Raw genomic sequence first — 19,790 nt, forward strand, 5'->3', positions numbered from 1 at the left:
TAATGCAATTTGTATATGAAATTAGAGAAAATTAAATGAAAACTTTTCACCAAACTCACAATTCAGAAGGAATTTCTTGTCTTTCAATATGCTTTCAAAGTACGTAGGTGATCTTGAAAATGGTAAAATGATCAAGTCAAAAACAAGTTCTGAAGGGCAGAGTGTGGCAGCAGGTGTCTCAGGGATGCTGTGCTAAATGACCTGTGGCCAAAGCAATTCAGAAAGTGCTCAGACTCTTTAGGTTTCTCTAATTATGAAATCTTAAAATTTGGGTATTGATGGGAACACATTACATAATTGAATGGATAAATGTATGGTATGCCAGTCAGCCAAAAACATTGCATAAAATTAATGTAGATTTAATTTTTTTCCTTCAAAAGTTATCAAAAAATTAAGTGCAGCTTAGAAATGACATAAGAGCTGCAAAATGTTGAAGACTTTCCAGATGCCAGGTGCTGGCACTTCACATTGATTCTATCTCTTAATCCCTACAATAGCTCAAAGCTCGTTTTAGAGATGAGGACACTGGGGATTAGAAAGGTTAATATAAGTAACATGTCCAAAGCTAAACTTTTACTCATTTTAGCTGAGTCACTGAGAGAATTTTTAAATTCTGCTGGGCCTTCATTAAAAAACAAACAATATTTGCATTATCATGGTAAGACTTTTTCAGTTACAAGTGAACAGTTTCAGCAGAAGAGATTTAGCTTGTTGATTTACCTGGGAAGGGCAGGAGTGAGGCTGACTTAAGACATGATTGGATCCAGAGACTCACTAGATTCTGTCTCTCTGTCTCCCTCTCGCTCTGTTCCCAGGGAAGACAGCCAATATCAGCTCCAATCTCCCTCACATTATCTCATCTTAACAACTTCAGCAGAAAGATAGACATCTTGCTCACAGTGTCCATACATAAAGTACCAGAGAAGATTATACTTAGACCAATCCCTGTTGCTAGGCAGATGTGGTACACCCTGATTGGTCAGTTCTGGGTCACGTGATTCCCTCATCCTGTGGTGCATCATGATATTTATGGTCATGCTGATTATTAAACCATGTAACTATTAAACAAAAAGGCCTATGCAAATTCTCTGGGCCATGTGAGAAATGAAAGACAACACTGACTGTTAGAGCTGCTGGCTTTCTTTTCACTTCCATACCTCTTTATGTTTCCACCTAAAAGTTCCATCTTTTAATCCCAGAATTACCTGGAGGACTGGGCCACCTTTCTGAGATCAAAATTTTGATCTGAATTCCTGTAGGGTGAGCACTAAATCCCTTTGACCTGAGCTCTTTATTTATTCTAGTCTCTGTATTCATAGCCACAGACCTGTGGAGGCCATGCATTCAGGTGGTGCCAAAGTCACCCTGAAGTTGACAGACTCCAAGATTCCCCCAATGTTTCCATCGTCTGGTATTCCAGCCCTTGGGTAATACCCACCTTTGGAAACTAAGCTGGACCTGGTGACTTGCTGGTAACAATAGAATACAGTGAAGTGATGGAATATATATTTTGGGATCACAATGGGACAGGATATATGGGACTAGGGGTCAATTGTCTCAAGGTTGGCTGTCCAAGCCAGGCTGGGGAAGCAGACTCCCCATGGAACCCAATCATAAATGACCCTGCATTCCTTTTCTACCTGAGTGGTTGCTCCTCTAGATGTCAACCTCCACAGTCCCTGTCATCAGAATGAGAAGAAATCGCCATCAGTGATTCTCATCCTGGCTGGAATGAACTAGGGATCCCTCTGTAAAAAAGGATGAGAAGGGAAGAGAAGAAACAAAGACTCCAAAATCTAACACATCTTGAGCCCAAACACTCCTCTAAATCAGGTCCACGTGGCTGGAAAGTTGAGGAAGGTAAGTTTCTGATCTCCCCGTGCTGCCCGCTGTGGCCCAGAACCTTTCTCCGACTTAGAATAATGTCCCAGGGAGCCCACAGTGGTGAACACTGTAAATTTATCTCAGCTCAGCTCCAGAACAGACCACCACAGCCACCCACTCCTGGGAAGTCCTATTCTCTCTATATGTATTAGCTCAGTTGAGTGCAACAGAAACCCAAATAACAGTGTCTAAATAGGATGATGCTTGTATGTGTTGGACATGACAGTGAGGCAGTTGGTCCAGGGCTGCTAGGGTGACTCTGCACCACGAGGTTGTCCAGGCATCCAGGTTCCTATGACCTTCCTTTTCTGCTGTCCCTGGGATGGTACCCTTATCAGCATGATCTGAGGTACCTAAGAATATGCCCATGGTCCATGAACAGGGCAGGGAAAGCAGAGAAGGAGGTAGTTTCCTCCCTTTAAGGACAACGCTTACAACTTCACATCTGCTTCACAGTATTGGCCAGAACTTAGTCAGATGATCACAACTAGCCTCGAGGGAAGCAGGAGAATGAATGCAGTTTTCAATCTGGGTGACCATGTGCCAGATAAAACTCTATTGCTATGAAATAAGGATGATTTATGCTATACTTAGTAAATTTTTAAAAATCAGGAGTGACAGATTTGTTATCAATATCTTAAACTGAACCATATTTGTATGTAAAAAAGAATAATGTCAGCGTATACTGTTAATTGATAACAAAGATGCAAACAGAATGTGTGGTAAAATACCACCTGATACAAAGGGAAATCTCTCTATAATACTGTGGACACTGGTAACAGTGATTATGGCCAGGGAGGGAATGTGGAGGAATTGTAGATGAGAGAGAGGAGATAATTTACTTTTCACTGTAAACTCTTTTATGTTATATGAATTTTTAAAGCCTTGTGCATGTATTACCCATTCAAAATAAATTTTGAATTACCAAAGAAAACCCCACATTCATTTAGCAAACATTTATTAGGCAGTTACTAAAGGGCAGGCTCTCTGCTAGGCTCAGTGAGGGAAACATCAAGGAATTCACAATGGGGTAGAATAACCTGGTAAATGCAAAATGTTATAATTAACAGTTGGGAAACAGCTTCTAGGTGCAAGCAATGTCTAGACTGAGACCTGGCAGAGGAATACACTTAATCCAAGTAAGTGGGCAAAGGAAACCTTTTAGAGAAAGAGCATCACAAACAAAGGCTCAGATAGAGAGAAAGAGCATGTGGGGATGTGGAGGAACTGTTAGCAGATCAGGGTGGAGATTAGAGAGAGAAGAGCACAGGGACAAAAAGTGGGAGTGGTGTGGTGACCATGCTCCAGATCACAAGGCCATCTCAGCTTGAGGAAAACCTTGGCTTTTAACCCGAGAACAGCATGCAGCATATGGCAGCACTGAAGCCAGGGAGACCCTGATCAGATTCACATTTTGGAAGAGTCTCTCTGGTTGAAGTATGAGAATGAACTGCGAGACACTAGACTGGATACATGGAGAAGAAGGGGGTTGGGCAGGGAAAACCTTGCAGGAACAATAATGAGACTATTAGGATGGAGGAAAAGGGTTAAAAGGACCAGAGACTTCTGAGTGTAAGTTCAAGTGCTTGTCATGGGAACAGAAGCATGTGAAAATGCAGTGGGAAAGAGAGGTCCCCAAATGGTTAGCATCCCACCTGGAAAAATGATGTAAAACAAGCAGTTTGGGTCTGTAGCTTAAGGAGTGGGTGGGTTCATAAGTTGTTGGGTGATTGGAAGTAAGGGGAACAGTTCAATTTAGTGGAATTCTCTAAACACTTGAGTGCCTACTGTGTGCCTGGTGTTGTGCCACTCCCTGCATAAAGAAGACTAAGGTACATTCCTTTGTGACCTAAATGTCTCGTCTTTTTTTTTTTTTTTTTTTTAAAGATTTTATTTATTCATTTTTTTCCCCCCAAAGCCGCAGTAGATAGTTGTATGTCATAGGTTCACATCCTTCTAGTTGCTGTACGTGGGACTCGGCCTCGCGTTGTACGGAGAAGTGGTGCCTCGGGATGCGAACCCAGGCCGCCAGCATCAGAGCGCGCGCACTTAACCGCTAAGCCACAGAGCCGGCCCATCTCGTCTTGATGAGGAACTGTGCCAATCCATGATTTTCCAGGAGCCCCACTAATTTTGTCTTGTCCCTGTGTGGTGAGCTGAGACTTGGAGAGGAAACTTCACCCATGTGGTCCAAACATTAGTGGGGAGTTTGGTTAGGGAATACCCATTTCCTAATGTAGCTTACTAATCGACGCAAGAAAAATAAAATCACAAAGAAATCACCTGGATGAAGGGGAAGAAATCAACAAATTGAAATCACAAGAAGTGACTTTGTGGAATCCCATATGAAAGCCAGCTGGAAGAAATAGTGGGAGCCAGGATTTGCTTGGCAGGATGACATATGGAAGAAAAAACCACTTCAGTTTAGTGATGGTGCTTTCCTAGAGATAAAGGACGTTTTAAGGTAAAGAGGGAAATATTCTGAGAGGAAGCTCTTTCAGGTACACACAGAACTCAAGAGAAACCTTTCCAACGACACTATGATTCTTGTATCCAAAACTACACTTTGATAGACCCAGCTGGGCTCTGCAGATCATCTCGTCTAACTCAGGACTCCCAGTTATAATGATCTCGTTCAGTGATTGTCCAGCCTGTGAATGAACACATCTAGTGCAGAGGCCTTGCAACCTCTGGTTCCTGCTTTCTCTGACTTGGAATGTCTCTGTGCAGACAGATTCTAAGATGCTGCCCAAAATAGCCCCACCTCCTGGTGATTAGTCCCCTGTAGGATCTCCTCCCATTGAGTGTGGGAAGGACCCGTGACTCTTCTAACCAACAGAATGTGGCAACGGTGATGTTACTTCTGTGATTAGATCATATAAGATCATGACTTCCCTCTTGCTGGCTGACTCTGTCTACTGTCTTCTTGGCTTGCAAGCTCTGATGAACCAAGCGGCTGTGTTGGAAAGGTCCACATGGCAAGGAACAGAGGTCTCCAGTCTAACAGCCCACAAGGAACTACTCAGTCCTCTTCCCAATGACAGCCCTTCCCTTTCTCGAAGACAGACATCCTGCTTTCTCTTCACCAGCATAAATGTCAAGTTCTCTTAGGATCCTAGTTGCTTTCCTCTCACCATCCAGGAGGCCCCAGTGGGGAGCAGCAGGCAGGGTGGGAGGAAGTGCCCATGAGCAGGGGTGGGGCTAGTCCTCTCCTCACGTTTTCACCTTGGAGAGCAGATGTGACCAGGAAGTCAGCTGGAAGAAGAGAAGTCAGGGGCAGCAGGGATTGGAAGGAGATGAGTGAACACTCCTGTGTCTCTCAGGCCCGTGTGGGGCTGTTTTCAGGCTGTGAAATAAAACAGTGAGGAATAAACTCTGCATGGCCACTGCTGGTCTTTACCCTTTCATGATAGCCCACCTCACACCTCAAATGACAACGCCATCCATTCCCTATAGCCCAGATGCGACCCTCCCTTCCCATCACCTCCAGCAAACATACTCCATCAGCCAACAGAACCAACTCTCCTGTCACTTCAGACCCCATAGACTCAGCTGTAGAGGCCATGTGAAATGCAACAGATGCCTGGCCAGTCTCAGTGCCTGGACAAGAAAGGGAAACTGTCAGAGTCCACAGGAGGAGGTGACCCTTAACAAGGCAGGTGTACAGTGTACAGGAGTCAACATGACAGAGTGGGAACGTGGGCTCAGCAGTCAGACTGTTTCCTTAGAGTCACAGCTCAGCCAGTTGAAAGTCACTTAACCTCTCAGTGGGCTCAGTTTCCCTGTCTAAAAATGGGGTTGATAGCTGTTTCCATCTCATAGGGCTCATACGAGGTTTAAATGATTAATTCATGTAAATCCCTTACTATCCTAGTAAGGACCAAGCCTGACGCTTTTATTAAGGCAGAATCCTGGAAAGAGAGGACGTCCCACTATTGAGTTCCTATTTCCCTCTTCCAAATGTGATGAGGACCAGTTCTCCCAACACTTGTCACCCTGAGCCTACTCTTACTTGCCTGCAGATGGAGAGCTGCTCTGTCCTTTACAACCTGTGGGCTAGGGATGGAGGTAACCAGGAAAGGCCAGGGTGGGACCAAGGATGAGGAGGTCTCAGAGCAACACACAGATAAACTCACAAACACCCACACACATACAACGCACACACATACACCCATATATGCTTATATTCACATACAACAAACACATACTCACACACGTAAAATAGCCATACATGTTAATATGCACACATGAGTCCACACAGACACATACATGTCCATCACACACTACCTTCAGATTTGGGGCCTCGCTTACTCTCAATCTAAGACATTTAGGATGCTGAGGGAGAAAGACCTGAGAAAATTTGTTCCACCAGAAAGAGACCCACTTTCTAGGCACTCTGGTACTTTCTGGATCTCATGTGGCCCTGATCCTGGAACCCTGATAGACAAGCAGGGGATCTGACCTTAGATCAAGATCCTGGAGTCCAGAGGCAGCCACATGCACTGGCCCACCCTGGGAATTGGGGCTCTGGAAGTTCAGCAGGCCACCAGCCTCCCACCTCACCCACCACTTCTCAGCCTGCCCTCTCACAGCCAGGGGAACCTTCCGGGCTTTGCTGCACAACAGGATGACTGCACCTTGGCTCCAGAAGTAGCAGGGACAGGAGGTGCTACTCAACCCCTTGGGGTGAGACACTCTTAGATCCGAATGACGAAATCTAGCTCCGCTTCCCCAGCTGAGCTCTTGTCCTGTGACTCCAGCTCCAATGAACACAGCTCCCAGGAGATCTAGCTGGGCAAATCTCACCCCACACTTTGCTGAACTCTAATCTCCACCTACTTGGAATTTCTTTCTTTTATTTCCTTCATTGACCCAAATCACTACACATCCATCATGTTCTATCCAAAGTTCTATCCATCTCATTCATGAAACTCTCCATGACCACTGGAGTGTCTCACTTATGAACTTTGGTAAATTATTTTCTCTGCTTCTCATTTAACATTTAAGGAGGTTCAGGTCTTGGACATCACTTGGTGCATCAAAGGGTCAATCAAGTGTTCCCAGAAGTATGAGTGCCTCCCCATATTAACTGTAAGTCTTTGAGGATAAACATTAGGTTGTACTTTTGTGATTCCCCACCGCCAGCCCCCAAAAAATATATACTCAGCACATATCCACGACCAACTGACACTGCTGAATATTAAGTGAAGTAATGTCACACAGACCCTGCCCCCTTGTGACCATACTGGGCCAGCCTTTATCTCAAGCGACAACTTGTGCACCCTTGCCTGCCCCAGCCTGACTCTATGGGTGAAGTGGTAAGTACTGCTTTCCTCTGCTTTCTCCCAGGCACCCACCTGCTTGATTTTGTGGCTGCTCTTTGTTCGGACCATGCTCCATGGTTTGGCTGTAGTATCACTGCATATTTCCCTGATTTAAGTGGAGAATCTTCATCTGACTTGTGAAGATCTTGGTTTAATCATCAAAGTAACTTGGCTTCTCCATCAACTGCTTAATGCAAAGTTTGCCTTCATCTCCTCACTGTCATCATGCATGGAAAGGTTGGTAGTCTATGAAGCCAAAGGCAGTAATTTAAGGGACTCCTGGACCTGACTCAGACACAGCTGAATAGAAATACTGCACAGAGTGTGATCCCGAGGTAGGAACCAGAGACAGTGGATCAGCATAAGCTCCAGTATTAACTGACTGAGGACCTAGTCCCCAGTGTGTGGGGAATGAGTGTGTACGTCCATGTGTGTGTGTCTAATAAGAGAGACTGGACACATAACATAAAACAATGAGAAGACAATTGCACAACAACCCCCTGCACAAGTGAATTCAAATCCCTCACAGAGATGCGCTGAGAGAATTCAGAGAAACAAAGAAAACTGTTAGTAGAACACCTCAATAAGAAAACTTCCATGGAGAACTTGTTCTTGAGGAGGGCTTGAATAAGTGGAGAGATCTGGAGTAGTAGAGAAGTTTGAGAAATGTTCTCATGGCTTAGACTGAGGTGTGAGGAACCTGGAAACAGGACTCTTCTCAATCCCCGATGGCTCCCTCATTCTCTCCACTAACGTCCTCCTTCACATCACCTTTGATGCTACTGTGGAAAACCCACTGGCCTCAGAGTCAGAGAGTTCCCACTCTGCCACACTCTCTGTATCCTGGGGCAGTCACTCCCCTCTGTGGGCTCACCTTCTTTAATTCTAGAACAAAGTCAAGGAGGGAGACAAACAGGCTGAGGACAGGAGGAGTGTGTGCCCTGGCTGAACTGGTCCCATGTTCAGGATCAACGCAGTGTCAACACCAATTACTTAGCTGAACCTCTGTCTAAAACTCTAGGAAGGGAGGGGTGAAATGGAACAGTGTCTGCTTCAGCTCCTTAGAGGAAGGTCTGACGTCAGAATGGGTAAAATTATTGTTTTTTTCCCTCTTTTCTGGGGATCTCCCATCTCTCCCAGGTAAACCACTCCACGTTGCAGCAGGTAGAGGATCTCAGGCAAAATCCAGCCTTTTTCTCCCACTCTCTCTCCCTTCCTTCTTCACCATGTGTTGTGTTCAGGAGGAATTCTCTTGGTTTGGATTTTTGGAGAAGGAAAAGGCAGACAGGACTGACTGGAACTCAGTCACATATCTACACATCGTACCTGAGAGACAGGAGAACAGCAGAGGGGGGTAAACAATTAATATTGCTCAGTGGGCTTGAGAAAGGAGACAAAACTATTTCCATTCATTTTTCTCGTACCCAACTACACCTTTCACCTCAGTTTTCCCTCCAACTACCCAAAACAACCAACACTTTTCTTATTATATCACATGAAGGTACCTGGGAGTGGCAAAAGGCTCATGGTACTGTTGGGCCTTCATGCACTGTTAACTGATATGGTTTCCCATGTTGTTACCCAAAGTCATCCTTGACCACACTGGAAGAGTACAGAGAAATAAGTACGATTATTGTATTAGGTGCTGGGATTGCAGGTAAGTTTTTTCTTTTCGTTTTAAAAGTTCTTTTGTTGTTGCTATAATGATGTTGTGCAATCAGAAAATGCTGGGATACAGAGAAAGAGTTGATCTGGGCCTTTACAATGCAAAGAAAGAAGCAAAACAAAACCAAAGCCAAAAATGAAACAAAACAACACAAGAATTTAAATGTATTATCCAATTTAATCCATTCACAACTCTGTTAGTTGGTCAGATGTTATTATCCCAGCTTAACTAACAAATGTTAGGAAGGAGACTCAGAAGCGACCAGCCCAAGTCACATAGCTAGTAGAACCCAGGTCCTCTGACACTGGGCCCGGTGTCTACTATGTCATACTTTTATCTACTATGGCAACTTGAGTGAGGAAGAGGTCTCAGAGATCAGGTGGGTTGATGCCTTAATATTGTCAAAATTCTCTACATAACATCAAGAGCAAGTGGTTGAATTCCTTTAGGGATAGATAACTCACTAGCTACCAAGGCAGCCCATTCTATTGTTAAGCCTAAGTAAAAAAAAGAAAAATTCTTCAGCATGAGCACAATTCTGTCTCTCTGAAGCTTCTACAGAATGAAAAATTTCTGATGTTTACAGTCAGAAAGAATAAATACAATTCTCTACATAATAACCCTCGTAATATCCGAAATTTCTGTAGTCATAAGCAAGGCGAGTTGCATTAAAAAAAATGGCTGTTTTCAGTAGGAAAGTAGTCCAAATGTACCAGCCCACCATTACCAGAAACAAGAAGTCCTCCCTAACTACTTTTTGGGGAACTGTATTAATTTATTAACTCTGATCAAATTTATTTTGGGCTTGATATCTGCCAGGCACTGGGGATGCATTAACGAGCAAGTCAATTGTGCTTTGTGGGTTTATATACTAAAGAGTTGAGCTGAAAAGATAGGCATTTGGAATACAGAGCAAGGATGCCCACCGTAGACTGGGAGCAGCTCATGACGTCCTCCCTGAGATGACATTTGAACTGCCTTCTGAGGAAGAACTGGAGTTGACAGGGAAGGTGTGGTTTACATAGAGGAAAACAGCTGGGGAGACGTCCTGGGTATAGGACAGAGTGGCAGGTTCACAGGATTGACCAAGTCCAGGGAAGCTGGAGGCAGCTGCAGCACGGCAGTGAAGAGTGCGGGCCTCGACCTAGACCACCTAGATTCTAGTATTTCCTCATGACCCACTTAGCTATGTAACTTCGGACAAGTTACTTACCCACTGTGTGCTTCAGTTTCCTCACCTGCAAAATGGGTGATGTTTTAGGGATGTGGTGAGCACTAGCTGAGTTGATACATGTCAAATGCTCAGAACAGCGCCTAGCACATAGCTGATGCTCCACCAACGTTTGTTCTCATGGCTGGAGGGAAACGAGGTGGGAGAGAGAGGGGAGGTTGAAGACAGAAGCCAAGTCCCGTAAGCCCTCCTTGCCTGGCCTGGTAAACAGAGAAGCGAAGGTAAGGGTCTAATTTGAGAAAGTCCACTCTGGTGCAGTATGGAGAAGAGATTGGAGAGGATGAGAATGTATCGACGAGGACCAGTTAGGAGGCTACTGCAGCGGCCCTGCACTAGTGGCTTATATTATCCCTCTCCATCCTAAACAACTCCTCCTCCCATCTCAATTCCTTCACACATTCCTAACCACATCCACCACCTGTCACAGTCAAAGTTAGTTAAGACTAACTTTGATATCTAACCTTGATTCCCCATTTTCACTCTATATTGATTATCTTTTTGTGAGATGGCTTGAACTGTTTGGAGACAAGACAAACCTGCTGCTGCTTGGCTCCCACCTCTTAGAGCACACCTTGGACAGCAGTCATGGCGAATGGGCCCACCAGTACGAACCTCCTGGAAGAGGTGACGTGCAGCCGCCTGGAGCACATGAAGGACCTGTGAGCATCTTCTGTGGCTGCAGCTTCTGCCAGGCCTGCATCACTGAGTGCTGTGTCACTTTCAGATCCACCAAGGGAGCCATGTGCTGTCCATTCTGGAAGAAACCATTCAAGAGGGGGACATCATGCTCAACTGGACTCTGGCCAGTTTGGTCTCCATCCTAATACTGGGGCCCAGGAGTGAGAATCCAGCACAGGAAGTCTGGTTCTGTGAGCAGCACAAGGAAAGGGCCTTTTTCTATTGCCGGGAGGATCGGTAATTCCTGTGTGTGGTTTGCAACATCTCATAGAACACAAATGCCACTTGGCTATAGAGAGAGGAAGATGCCAAACTTTATGAGGTACGTAAACTCTTTTAATGTCTAGTCTAAATTTGGGACAAACTTTTGGTGTCTTGCTTTAGTAGTGGCTTTAGCAGTATTACAAAAATTAAACCTCTGTATTCTAAACACAATTCTGAATACAATAATAGATCCTTTCAACCCTGGTCAAAATTACTTTCGCATGATGCTAGTTCACTTCTAAAATTCTCAGGCATCATAATTTCTCTACCTGTGGAATACAGAAACTTTAGTGTTGCTCTAAGATTTCACATACCCTCCAAAATCCTCTTGAGATTTCTGGGTGTGAAGGAAACATAATTGGATACAAACTGAAAAAGGCAAAAAAGTGCTGAATAGATAGAGCTTTTGCTTGAGGTGGACCATGCTACTTCGGCAAATGAAAACACTGTTATTCAAGAAAAAATGTAACCTTTTTGGCTGAACTGGCAAAATCTAACTCATCAGGTATTTTTTGGTTGAACTGGCAAAATCTAATTCAAGCTTGCCAAAATGGGGATTAATTGTCTTATTGAACAGACTAAAAGGAAAAGCAGGAATACAAGTGACCCTGCAACCAAGCCTGATTCCCCTGCGCTCCTCCTACTGGAAGTTGTGGAACAACCTGTTCAGGGAGGACTGTCCTGGACAGATTCAGGCCACCAGCAGCTACAAGTCTGTCTCAGATGAGTCTATTCCTTGCCCTGGGTTGAGTGTTAGTTAAGATATTTGATCATGAAGCTTTAAGCCGCGGATGACAACATCATTCTAAGAGATGGGAGCCAAGTCGCAGAAGGTTTGTCTTCTCTCCAAACAGTTCAAGCCCTCTCACAAAAAGGTAATCAATATAGAGTGAAAATGAGGAATCAAGGTTAGATATCAAAAGGACATCAATTTTTAGGAGTACTGGGTATTGCAAGTCATATAATAAATAAATTATTATTAAAACAATCAAGATGAATTTCAGAAAGACAGTTCACCTCAAGAACATAAGCAGCTATGCCGGAGAAAGCTATCCAGGATAAGGCCTGTATGCACAAAACTAAGAGACCTATTCAGGGTTCACAGTCAGTGCAGACAGTACTATTTCCTTCCTGGTGACTTCTGTACAAGATCAATACATATTTGTGAATGAAATCATGAAAGACCTTCAAAAGTCTGTGTTGGGGGAGTAACTGTACTTAAAATAGCATAGTGGGAAAAGTTTGAGATTCTCTGGTGGAGAAAACAGTAACTCAGACTTAAGCCTTTTAAAAGAAATGATACTTTTCTATTTCTTCTAGGGGCCATGGCTATCCACCCAAGAGAGACTAAAGGACATCTAGGATTTTTGTGAACCCCAGGCTGAGGCATCCACTTCAGTCAGAAATGGTTCTATGATAGCAGCCACAGACAGTGAGTAATGGAAATTAAAGGATAGAGATACCTAGAAAGTCCCCTTTCTTCATGTGGAGAATGAAGGAAATAGGAAAGGTAAGGTCAACCTCCAGTGGTCATATTAGAGCTTCTCTTTTACCTGAGGTGACAAGACAAATACCACCTCACTTTTCTGAGACTCACTTTTCCCCCTGTAAAGAAGTAACAGTTTCCCTGTTTGACTCTTGTAGTTATCACGAGCCTTAAATGTGTTTTTTGTAAATTACAAGATGTTATGTAATTTAAGTTGTTTTAATAGTATTTGATAATAATAATGATGACTTCTCCCATCTTATGGAAGAGGAAACTGAGGAAGAGACTGCTGAAGTGATCTGTTCCAAGTCTAGCCAGGGGTAGGATATGGTTCTCCTATTTTCATCCAGTGGAGCTCTGACCCTCAGTCTCTTTTTCTAGCAGTGGAAGTGGTCCTGGACCTGGATACTGCTCACCCAAAGCTCCTAGTCTCTGAGGATGGGAAACATGTGACTATGAGAGACTCTCTACTAGGGCTGTCTGCTCATTCCAAAAGACTAGACACCAACCCCAATGTGGTGGATCAGGAAGGCTACTCCCCTGGGACCCACAGCTGGATGGTGGAACTGCCATACTGGGGAGACTGCTTCCTAGGAGTGGCTGCAGAATCAGTGAGAAGAAAGGGAAAGATCTTCCCCTGGCAGAAGCAGAGGATTTGGGCTATGAAGGTCACCAGGGGACAGTTCTGGGCTCTCATGACTCCAGAAACCAAACTGACCCAGGATGAAAATCCCCAGATGGTAGAGGTGACCTGGATTTCAGGAAGTGTCAAGTTTGCTAAAGCAGAAAAAGAGGCCACGATTTTTACTTTTCAGGATTCTTTTAAAGAGATATTAGTCCTATTCTTTGGCCTCTAAGGACTAGGGGGGCACAGCTGACCCTCTATCCCTGAGATGGGCTGGCTTTCCCTTGGCCTCTCATGAGAACTTGCTCAGAAACAGGTTAATCACCAAGGTCAGTGGTTCCTGTCACTTTAGGTCCATGGTGACTATCAGTGGAGGAACAGATGTGGCTCTGCCATCATATCTATGTGATTCTTTTTTGTGTGTGAGGAAGATCAGCCCTGAGCTAACATCCATGCTAATCCTCCTCTTTTTGCTTAGGAAGACCAGCTCTGAGCTAACATCTATTGCCAATCTTCCTCCTTTTTTTCCCCAAAGCCCCAGTAGATAGTTGTATGTCACAGTTGCACATCCTTCTAGTTGCTGTATGTGGGACATGGCCTCAGCATGGCCAGCAAAGCAGTGTTGGTGCGCGCCCAGGATCCAAAGCCGGGACGCCAGTAGCAGAGCGTGCACACTTAACGGCTAAGCCACGGGGCTGGCCCCCTACATGATTCTTAAGGATGGTAAGAGGTCTGTGTTCTCCACATATCAACTGGATCTGCTCCACTGATTCCTAGTAGAAGCCATGGCTTGTGTGTTCCAGTTCCTAAACATCATCATTCCATTTCCGGCCCACAGCCCAGATTTCCCACCATCTAAAGCAGCTGTCCTCAAATCTTAGTGTGCACAAAACCTAGGGTGCTTGTTGAAAATGCAGATTCCTGGGTCTACCCCCAGACAACCAGATAAAGAGTCTCTGGGGCAGAGCTTGAGAATTTGCTATTGGAGAGGAGCTCCAGGTGTTTGGGGATCACACTTCAAGAAAAATGGTCCTAGAGCAGTGCATCTGAAATTCTAGTATGTAAGCAAATGATGTGAAGATCTTGTTAAAATGCAGATACTGATCCTGTAAGCCTAGTGCTGGTCCTGAAATCCATTCTCATGGGCAAGAAACATGTAACATAAGGATTACATTTTAGTCTAGGTTGTTTAATCTTCTTTATAAAAGGGTTCACCATGTGATGTGCCCTTAAATATCCAGTATTCAGAAACCCAATGGCCTGACCACCCAGCAGGCCCATTACTAAAGGCCCATGAGTCTATATGCTTCAGTCAATGTCACTTTGTGTGCTCCATGGCCAATCGACATTCACCCTAACTGCACAGAGCGTCCAGTGCTATGGGCTGTCAGCAGTTTACCATCAAACAGTGGATGGCTGCAGCACTCCTTTGGATTTGCCACAACGCAACAGATGAGTTGTTCCATCAGTGACTCATGCTTCATTATCAGGTGGCATACCTGTTGTCAAAGCCCTCAGTGGCCAATGGTTTGGGGAAAGCAGCAGATGAGCACATCTTCTGCCCACCATCTCTCTGTGTAGCTTGCTATGGCCTCTGAATCCAGGCTTAGTGCTCAAGTAGATGTGCCATTTCCATTTCACATGTGATATTTTTTGTACTTTCCTACCTCTTACAATTTTGTCCGAGAAGACCCCTTTACAGTATGAGAAGGCATAAATTAAATTCTTTGGCATGATAATTGTTATTCACTAGGATTTGACAACACCAATGCAATTATATCACAATGGGCTGTACTCCTCAGAGTTGGAGGAAAGCCTTAAGTCAAAAAGCCCAGAGTCCACTGAATAATGGAATAGTCTCATGGTCAAAGGCCACAAGCAGCTGTCAGATTGGTGAGAGACCCCTGTAATTTCATGGTTCTGAGGAGGATGAAGACAAAGGTACAGCTTGTTTCAGATTTAACAGAACCACTACCAAGGCCTCCAGTCAAATTTAGCTGTATTTTTGGTGACTTGTTTCAGATAATGGAGGAAAATTCTATGTATATAAGGTTTTGTCTCCAAAACTAAAGAGTCAATCAGATAGGGGGTGTCCTTCTTTGTCACTGTGAGTTGTATAAAGTCAGTGATTTCCCTGAGGTGTTTGTGTGTCCAGACCCCAGGCCTAATCACATCTCACTTTGAGAAAACTGAATAGGTAATCTCTGGCACCTGATCCATATTAGTCTCACAAGATCAAATCATGGGCTGTGACCTTTTCTCCCCAAAATCCTCTTTCAGGTGGGACTTCTGGTAATGTCAGTATAAGGAGGTTGGGCAAGTCTCCCCACAGAAGATAATTATGAAAACTGGACCAAAATGTTAAAAAACAAATATTTGAAGTCACTGAAAATAAACAAAGGCAGGCAGAAGTATGGGAAGAATTTTCATCTTGAATCACCACTACTATAACGGGAGAGGACTGTAAGTTAGTAGCCTTCTCACCTGAAGGTGCCTCCAATCCCCCAGCAGATACCCCAGGGAGTCAAGGGGGCAGATGATAAAATTCAGAGCTCAGAGTAGCCGGAGATTTAAAGGGGGAAATTAGAAAGTGAGAGAGCAACAGAAGGACTGAGATACTAAATGTGAATATAAGCGCTGTCAAAATATCTGGTTGACCACTAAATGATGCATAGGTGTGGGACACTCCAGAGAAACGGCTGAAGATCAGGAAGAACCTAGAGGAAAGTCAACCCTTGACAGAAGGGCTGATCCTGGTAAAATCTGCAAGTCTGCACCTTTGACTGATGAATCCCCCCATCAGCACAAAGCTCAGGCAACAGAAAGCCAAAATCTTAACTGGCTTAAGGTATTGAAGATGAGAATGTGTGGCTGGCTGTGCCTTTGGAAATTTAGGGGAAATACCAAAAACAAAGCAACCACAGAGAAGGTGAGTGCCAAAATGTGAGTATAAACTGCCCAAATCCTTGGTTGACCACTGATACACAGATGCAGTAAATCTTTCAAGATCCGTAATAAAAATGCAGCAACTGGATACTGGAAAATGGAGCAGAGACATCAACTGTTGCACACAGCACGGGTTCAGATTTCACAGTGTAGTCCAGGCAAATTAACCACCTTCTAGAAAAAATAACCAATCTTCAGAAAAATAAAATAGACTCCAGATTTGCTAAAACATAATATCTTCAACGTCCACTTTTTTTAATATATAATTTTTTTTTATTTATTTTTTTCCCCCAAAGCCCCAGTAGATACTTGTATGTCATAGTTGCACATTCTTCTAGTTGCTGTATGTGGGACGCGGCCTCAGCATGGCCGGAGAAGTGGTGCGTCGGTGCGAACCCGGGATCTGAACCCAGGCCGCCAGCAGTGGAGCGCACACACTTAACCGCTAAGCCATGGGGCCGGCCCTCAATGTCCACTTTTAAATTAAATATTATTGAGCATGCAAAGAAATATAAATGTGTGACCATAATGAGAAAGTCAACAGAAATGCATTCCCAGTGTGCCCAGATGTTGGATTTAGCACCTAAAGACTTCCACACAGCTATAGAAATATATCTAAAGAATCAAATGAAAATACATTGAAGGAATTAAAGGAAATATTAGTATTAAAGAGTGAACAGACAGTAAGTCTGAACAAAGAAATGGAAAGTATAAAAAAGGATCAAATAAATATTCCAGAACTGAAAAGAAAAAAAAATGAAATAAAAGTTCAGTGGATGACTTCAACAGAAGAGAAGGCAGAATAAAGAATCATAAGGATGAATATAAATCCATAGAAATTACCCAATCCAAAAAAATACAGAGAAAAAACACTGAAGAAAAACAAATAAAACCTCAGAAACTCATGGGAGAATATAAAATAAGGCAAATAGACAATCAGAGTTCAAAAATGAGACGAAGGAGAAAAAAGATTTGAAGAAATCATGTTTGAAAGTTCTCCAAATTCAGGAAAAGAAACCTTAGCTTATAGATCCAAGAAGCACAACAGACACCAAAAGAGATAACCATGAAGGCCACAACTAGACTCATCCAAGTCAAACTGATGAAAACTTAAAATAAGAAAAAATCCTGAAAGCATTAAGAGATAATGAACCTTATATACAGGGGGTGGTGGTTTTAAAATGTTAAATTCTTTAATATTCCTTCCTTCAGAAGGTAGAACTAACTCACCTCCTCTTGAGTGTGGACTAGACTCAGTGACTCACTTCTAAAGAACAGAATAAGGCAGAAGTGATGTTGTGTGACTTCAGATGTTAGGTCACAAAAGGGACTGTGGTTTTCTGCTCTCTCTTTCTCTCTCTCTCTCTCAGATCATTTGCTTGGGAGAAACCAGGTCCTAATCAATGAACCTCTGACATTTGCTTGGCTGGATGTGAACAGTGCTGCGGACCAGTGACTCTTTTGTCCCTCCCATTTCCCCCATTATTACTGCCTCTTTTTTTCGCATGGGAAGATTCACCTTAAGCTAATTTCTGTTGCCAATCTTCTCCCTTTTTTTTCATTCCCCACCCCCAAAGCCCCAGTACATAATTGTGCATAGTTGTAAGTTCTTCTAGTTCTTCTATGTGAGCTGCCGCCACAGCATGGCTACTGACAAACAAGTGGTGTGGTTCTGTGCCTGGGAACCGAACCCGGGCCACGAAAGCACAGTGCCCCTAACTTTAACAACTGGGCCACAAAGGCTGGCTCTCCCCCATTTTTAAACGTCTATGGTGCTTATCCTTTTATCTGTCCCACAGCTGCATATTAGGTTTGTTGGGGGAGAGGACACATAACTTGTCTCTTTAGTTCACAGGTCTTCAGACCATGAGGAACTCCATGTGAAAAGCCTCACTTACATAAACACACTCAGTGAGCCTCATCTGCACCAGATCTTATGTAGATTATGAGATTCTGGACTTTTCACTGATTCTGTAATGCGATGAGATTTTTGGGCCCTTGGGCAGGAAGCACTTTGCTTTGCCTGTAGAAACTGAGAAAGAGTCTCTCTTTGACTAAACTTTAATTAGGCTCCTCTGAGCCCTCTCTTCGATTAGGCCTTGACTTGTGGGTCTCAATTTCCATCTTTGCTTCAGCCAGTTTTGGCAGAAATCCTGTCAAGTCAGTTTAGTGAGAATCGCTCATCCAAGATATCTGGTCAAATTCCTCAACCCCCAGCAACTCCCAGGTAATACGAGATCACTCTGGCCTGCCTTCAGCAAGAATCCTGTTAGGTCAGTTTCACAAGACTTACCCTATCCATGTGGGAATTTTCTATCAACTGACACCCTCCCCCTTGGTTATCAATACCCATTTTTCCTTGTAGTATTCATAGTTGAGCCCAATCTCTCTCCTCTACTGCAAAACCCCTGTTGCAGTAGTCCCTTCATTAAAGTCTTCCTTACTTTATCAGGTGTCACAATAATTTTTATTTCTTTGACAGAGGAATGTAAATAATTAGTGGCCAGAAGATGGACTGTGGTGGTTTTCAAATGTCCACAAATCATTTGATATTCTTTAAATTAGAGATAATTCCCACCCACCCTCACTCCCCCCCACACACCCCCCTCCATGAATATGGGCTGGACTTTTTGGCTCACTCCTAATGAATAAAATAAAGCAGAAGTGATGGTGTGCAACTTCAGAGATTGGGTCTTAAAAAGTACTATGATTTCCTGTTTGGTTTATTGTCTCCTAGGTCACTAACTCTCTGGTAAATCACCTGCCATGTTGTGTGGACACTCAGCTAAGGCGACATCCACATGGCAAGGAACTGAGGCTTTTGCCAACAACCACGTGAATGAGCTTTGAGGTGGATCTTTCCACGCTAATCAAGCCTTTCAGTTCTGGCTGACATCTTGATTGCAACCTTATGAGAGACTCAGAGCTGGAACCACCAAGTTAAGTTACTTCTTCCTTCACTCATTGGAAACATGTGAGGTAATAAATCTTTGTTGTTTCAAGCTGCTAAGTTTTGGAGTAATTTGTTACAAACCAATAGATGACTAATTCACAGGGGAACAATAATACAATGAATGCCTGATTTCTCACTAGAAACAATGGAGACCAGAAGAAATTGGAGCAATATATTCAAAGTCCTGATAGAAAAAACATGCCAAACAAGAATTCTATATCTGCTGAAACGGTCCTTCAAAATAAAGGTGATTTTTTAATTACTCATATTGCTTTTAGAATCCCATTTTAATTTTTTTATTAGCTTCTTTTGTATGATTTTTATTCTTATACTGGTTGTCCTAGGGATTACCATATACATCCTTAACATCAAACAGTCTACTTCCAGTTAGTAATGTACTATTTCACATAAATATAGAAATCTCGCAACTATTTAGGCCTCTATACCACGTCTGTCTTTTATGTTATAGGTGATACATGTAATACATCTCTGTAGGTTACAAAAACCACAAAAAAAAGTTGTGATTTTAGTTTTAAACAGTCATATATTTAAAAGTAACAGGAAAAGGGCACAAAAAAGAAGAGATAGCCTTTTGCATTTAGCCAGATATTTGCCATTTGTTCACGTTCTTCATCTTTTCTGAGAGTCTGAGTTTCCATCTGGTATCATTTGACTTCAGCCTGAAGAACTTCCTCTGTCATTTCCTATAGTGCAGGTCTGTCAGTGACAAACT

General features: G+C 43.4%; 1 protein-coding gene across 1 annotated transcript in view; it reads right to left on the reverse strand.

The window, feature by feature from the left end:
- Positions 1-19,790, reverse strand: part of LOC147915642 (uncharacterized) — a 110,112-nt gene that overhangs the window by 22,945 nt on the left and 67,377 nt on the right. Inside the window, exon 3 of the mRNA XM_087437804.1 lies at positions 10,718-10,859. Within this exon, the coding sequence (XP_087293930.1) occupies positions 10,718-10,859 (142 nt within the window). The remainder of the gene's footprint in view (positions 1-10,717; positions 10,860-19,790) is intronic.

Source organism: Ceratotherium simum, chromosome 13 (assembly GCF_057802395.1).
Source record: "Ceratotherium simum simum isolate JZ-2026a chromosome 13, ASM5780239v1, whole genome shotgun sequence".
Lineage (NCBI taxonomy): Eukaryota > Metazoa > Chordata > Mammalia > Perissodactyla > Rhinocerotidae > Ceratotherium > Ceratotherium simum.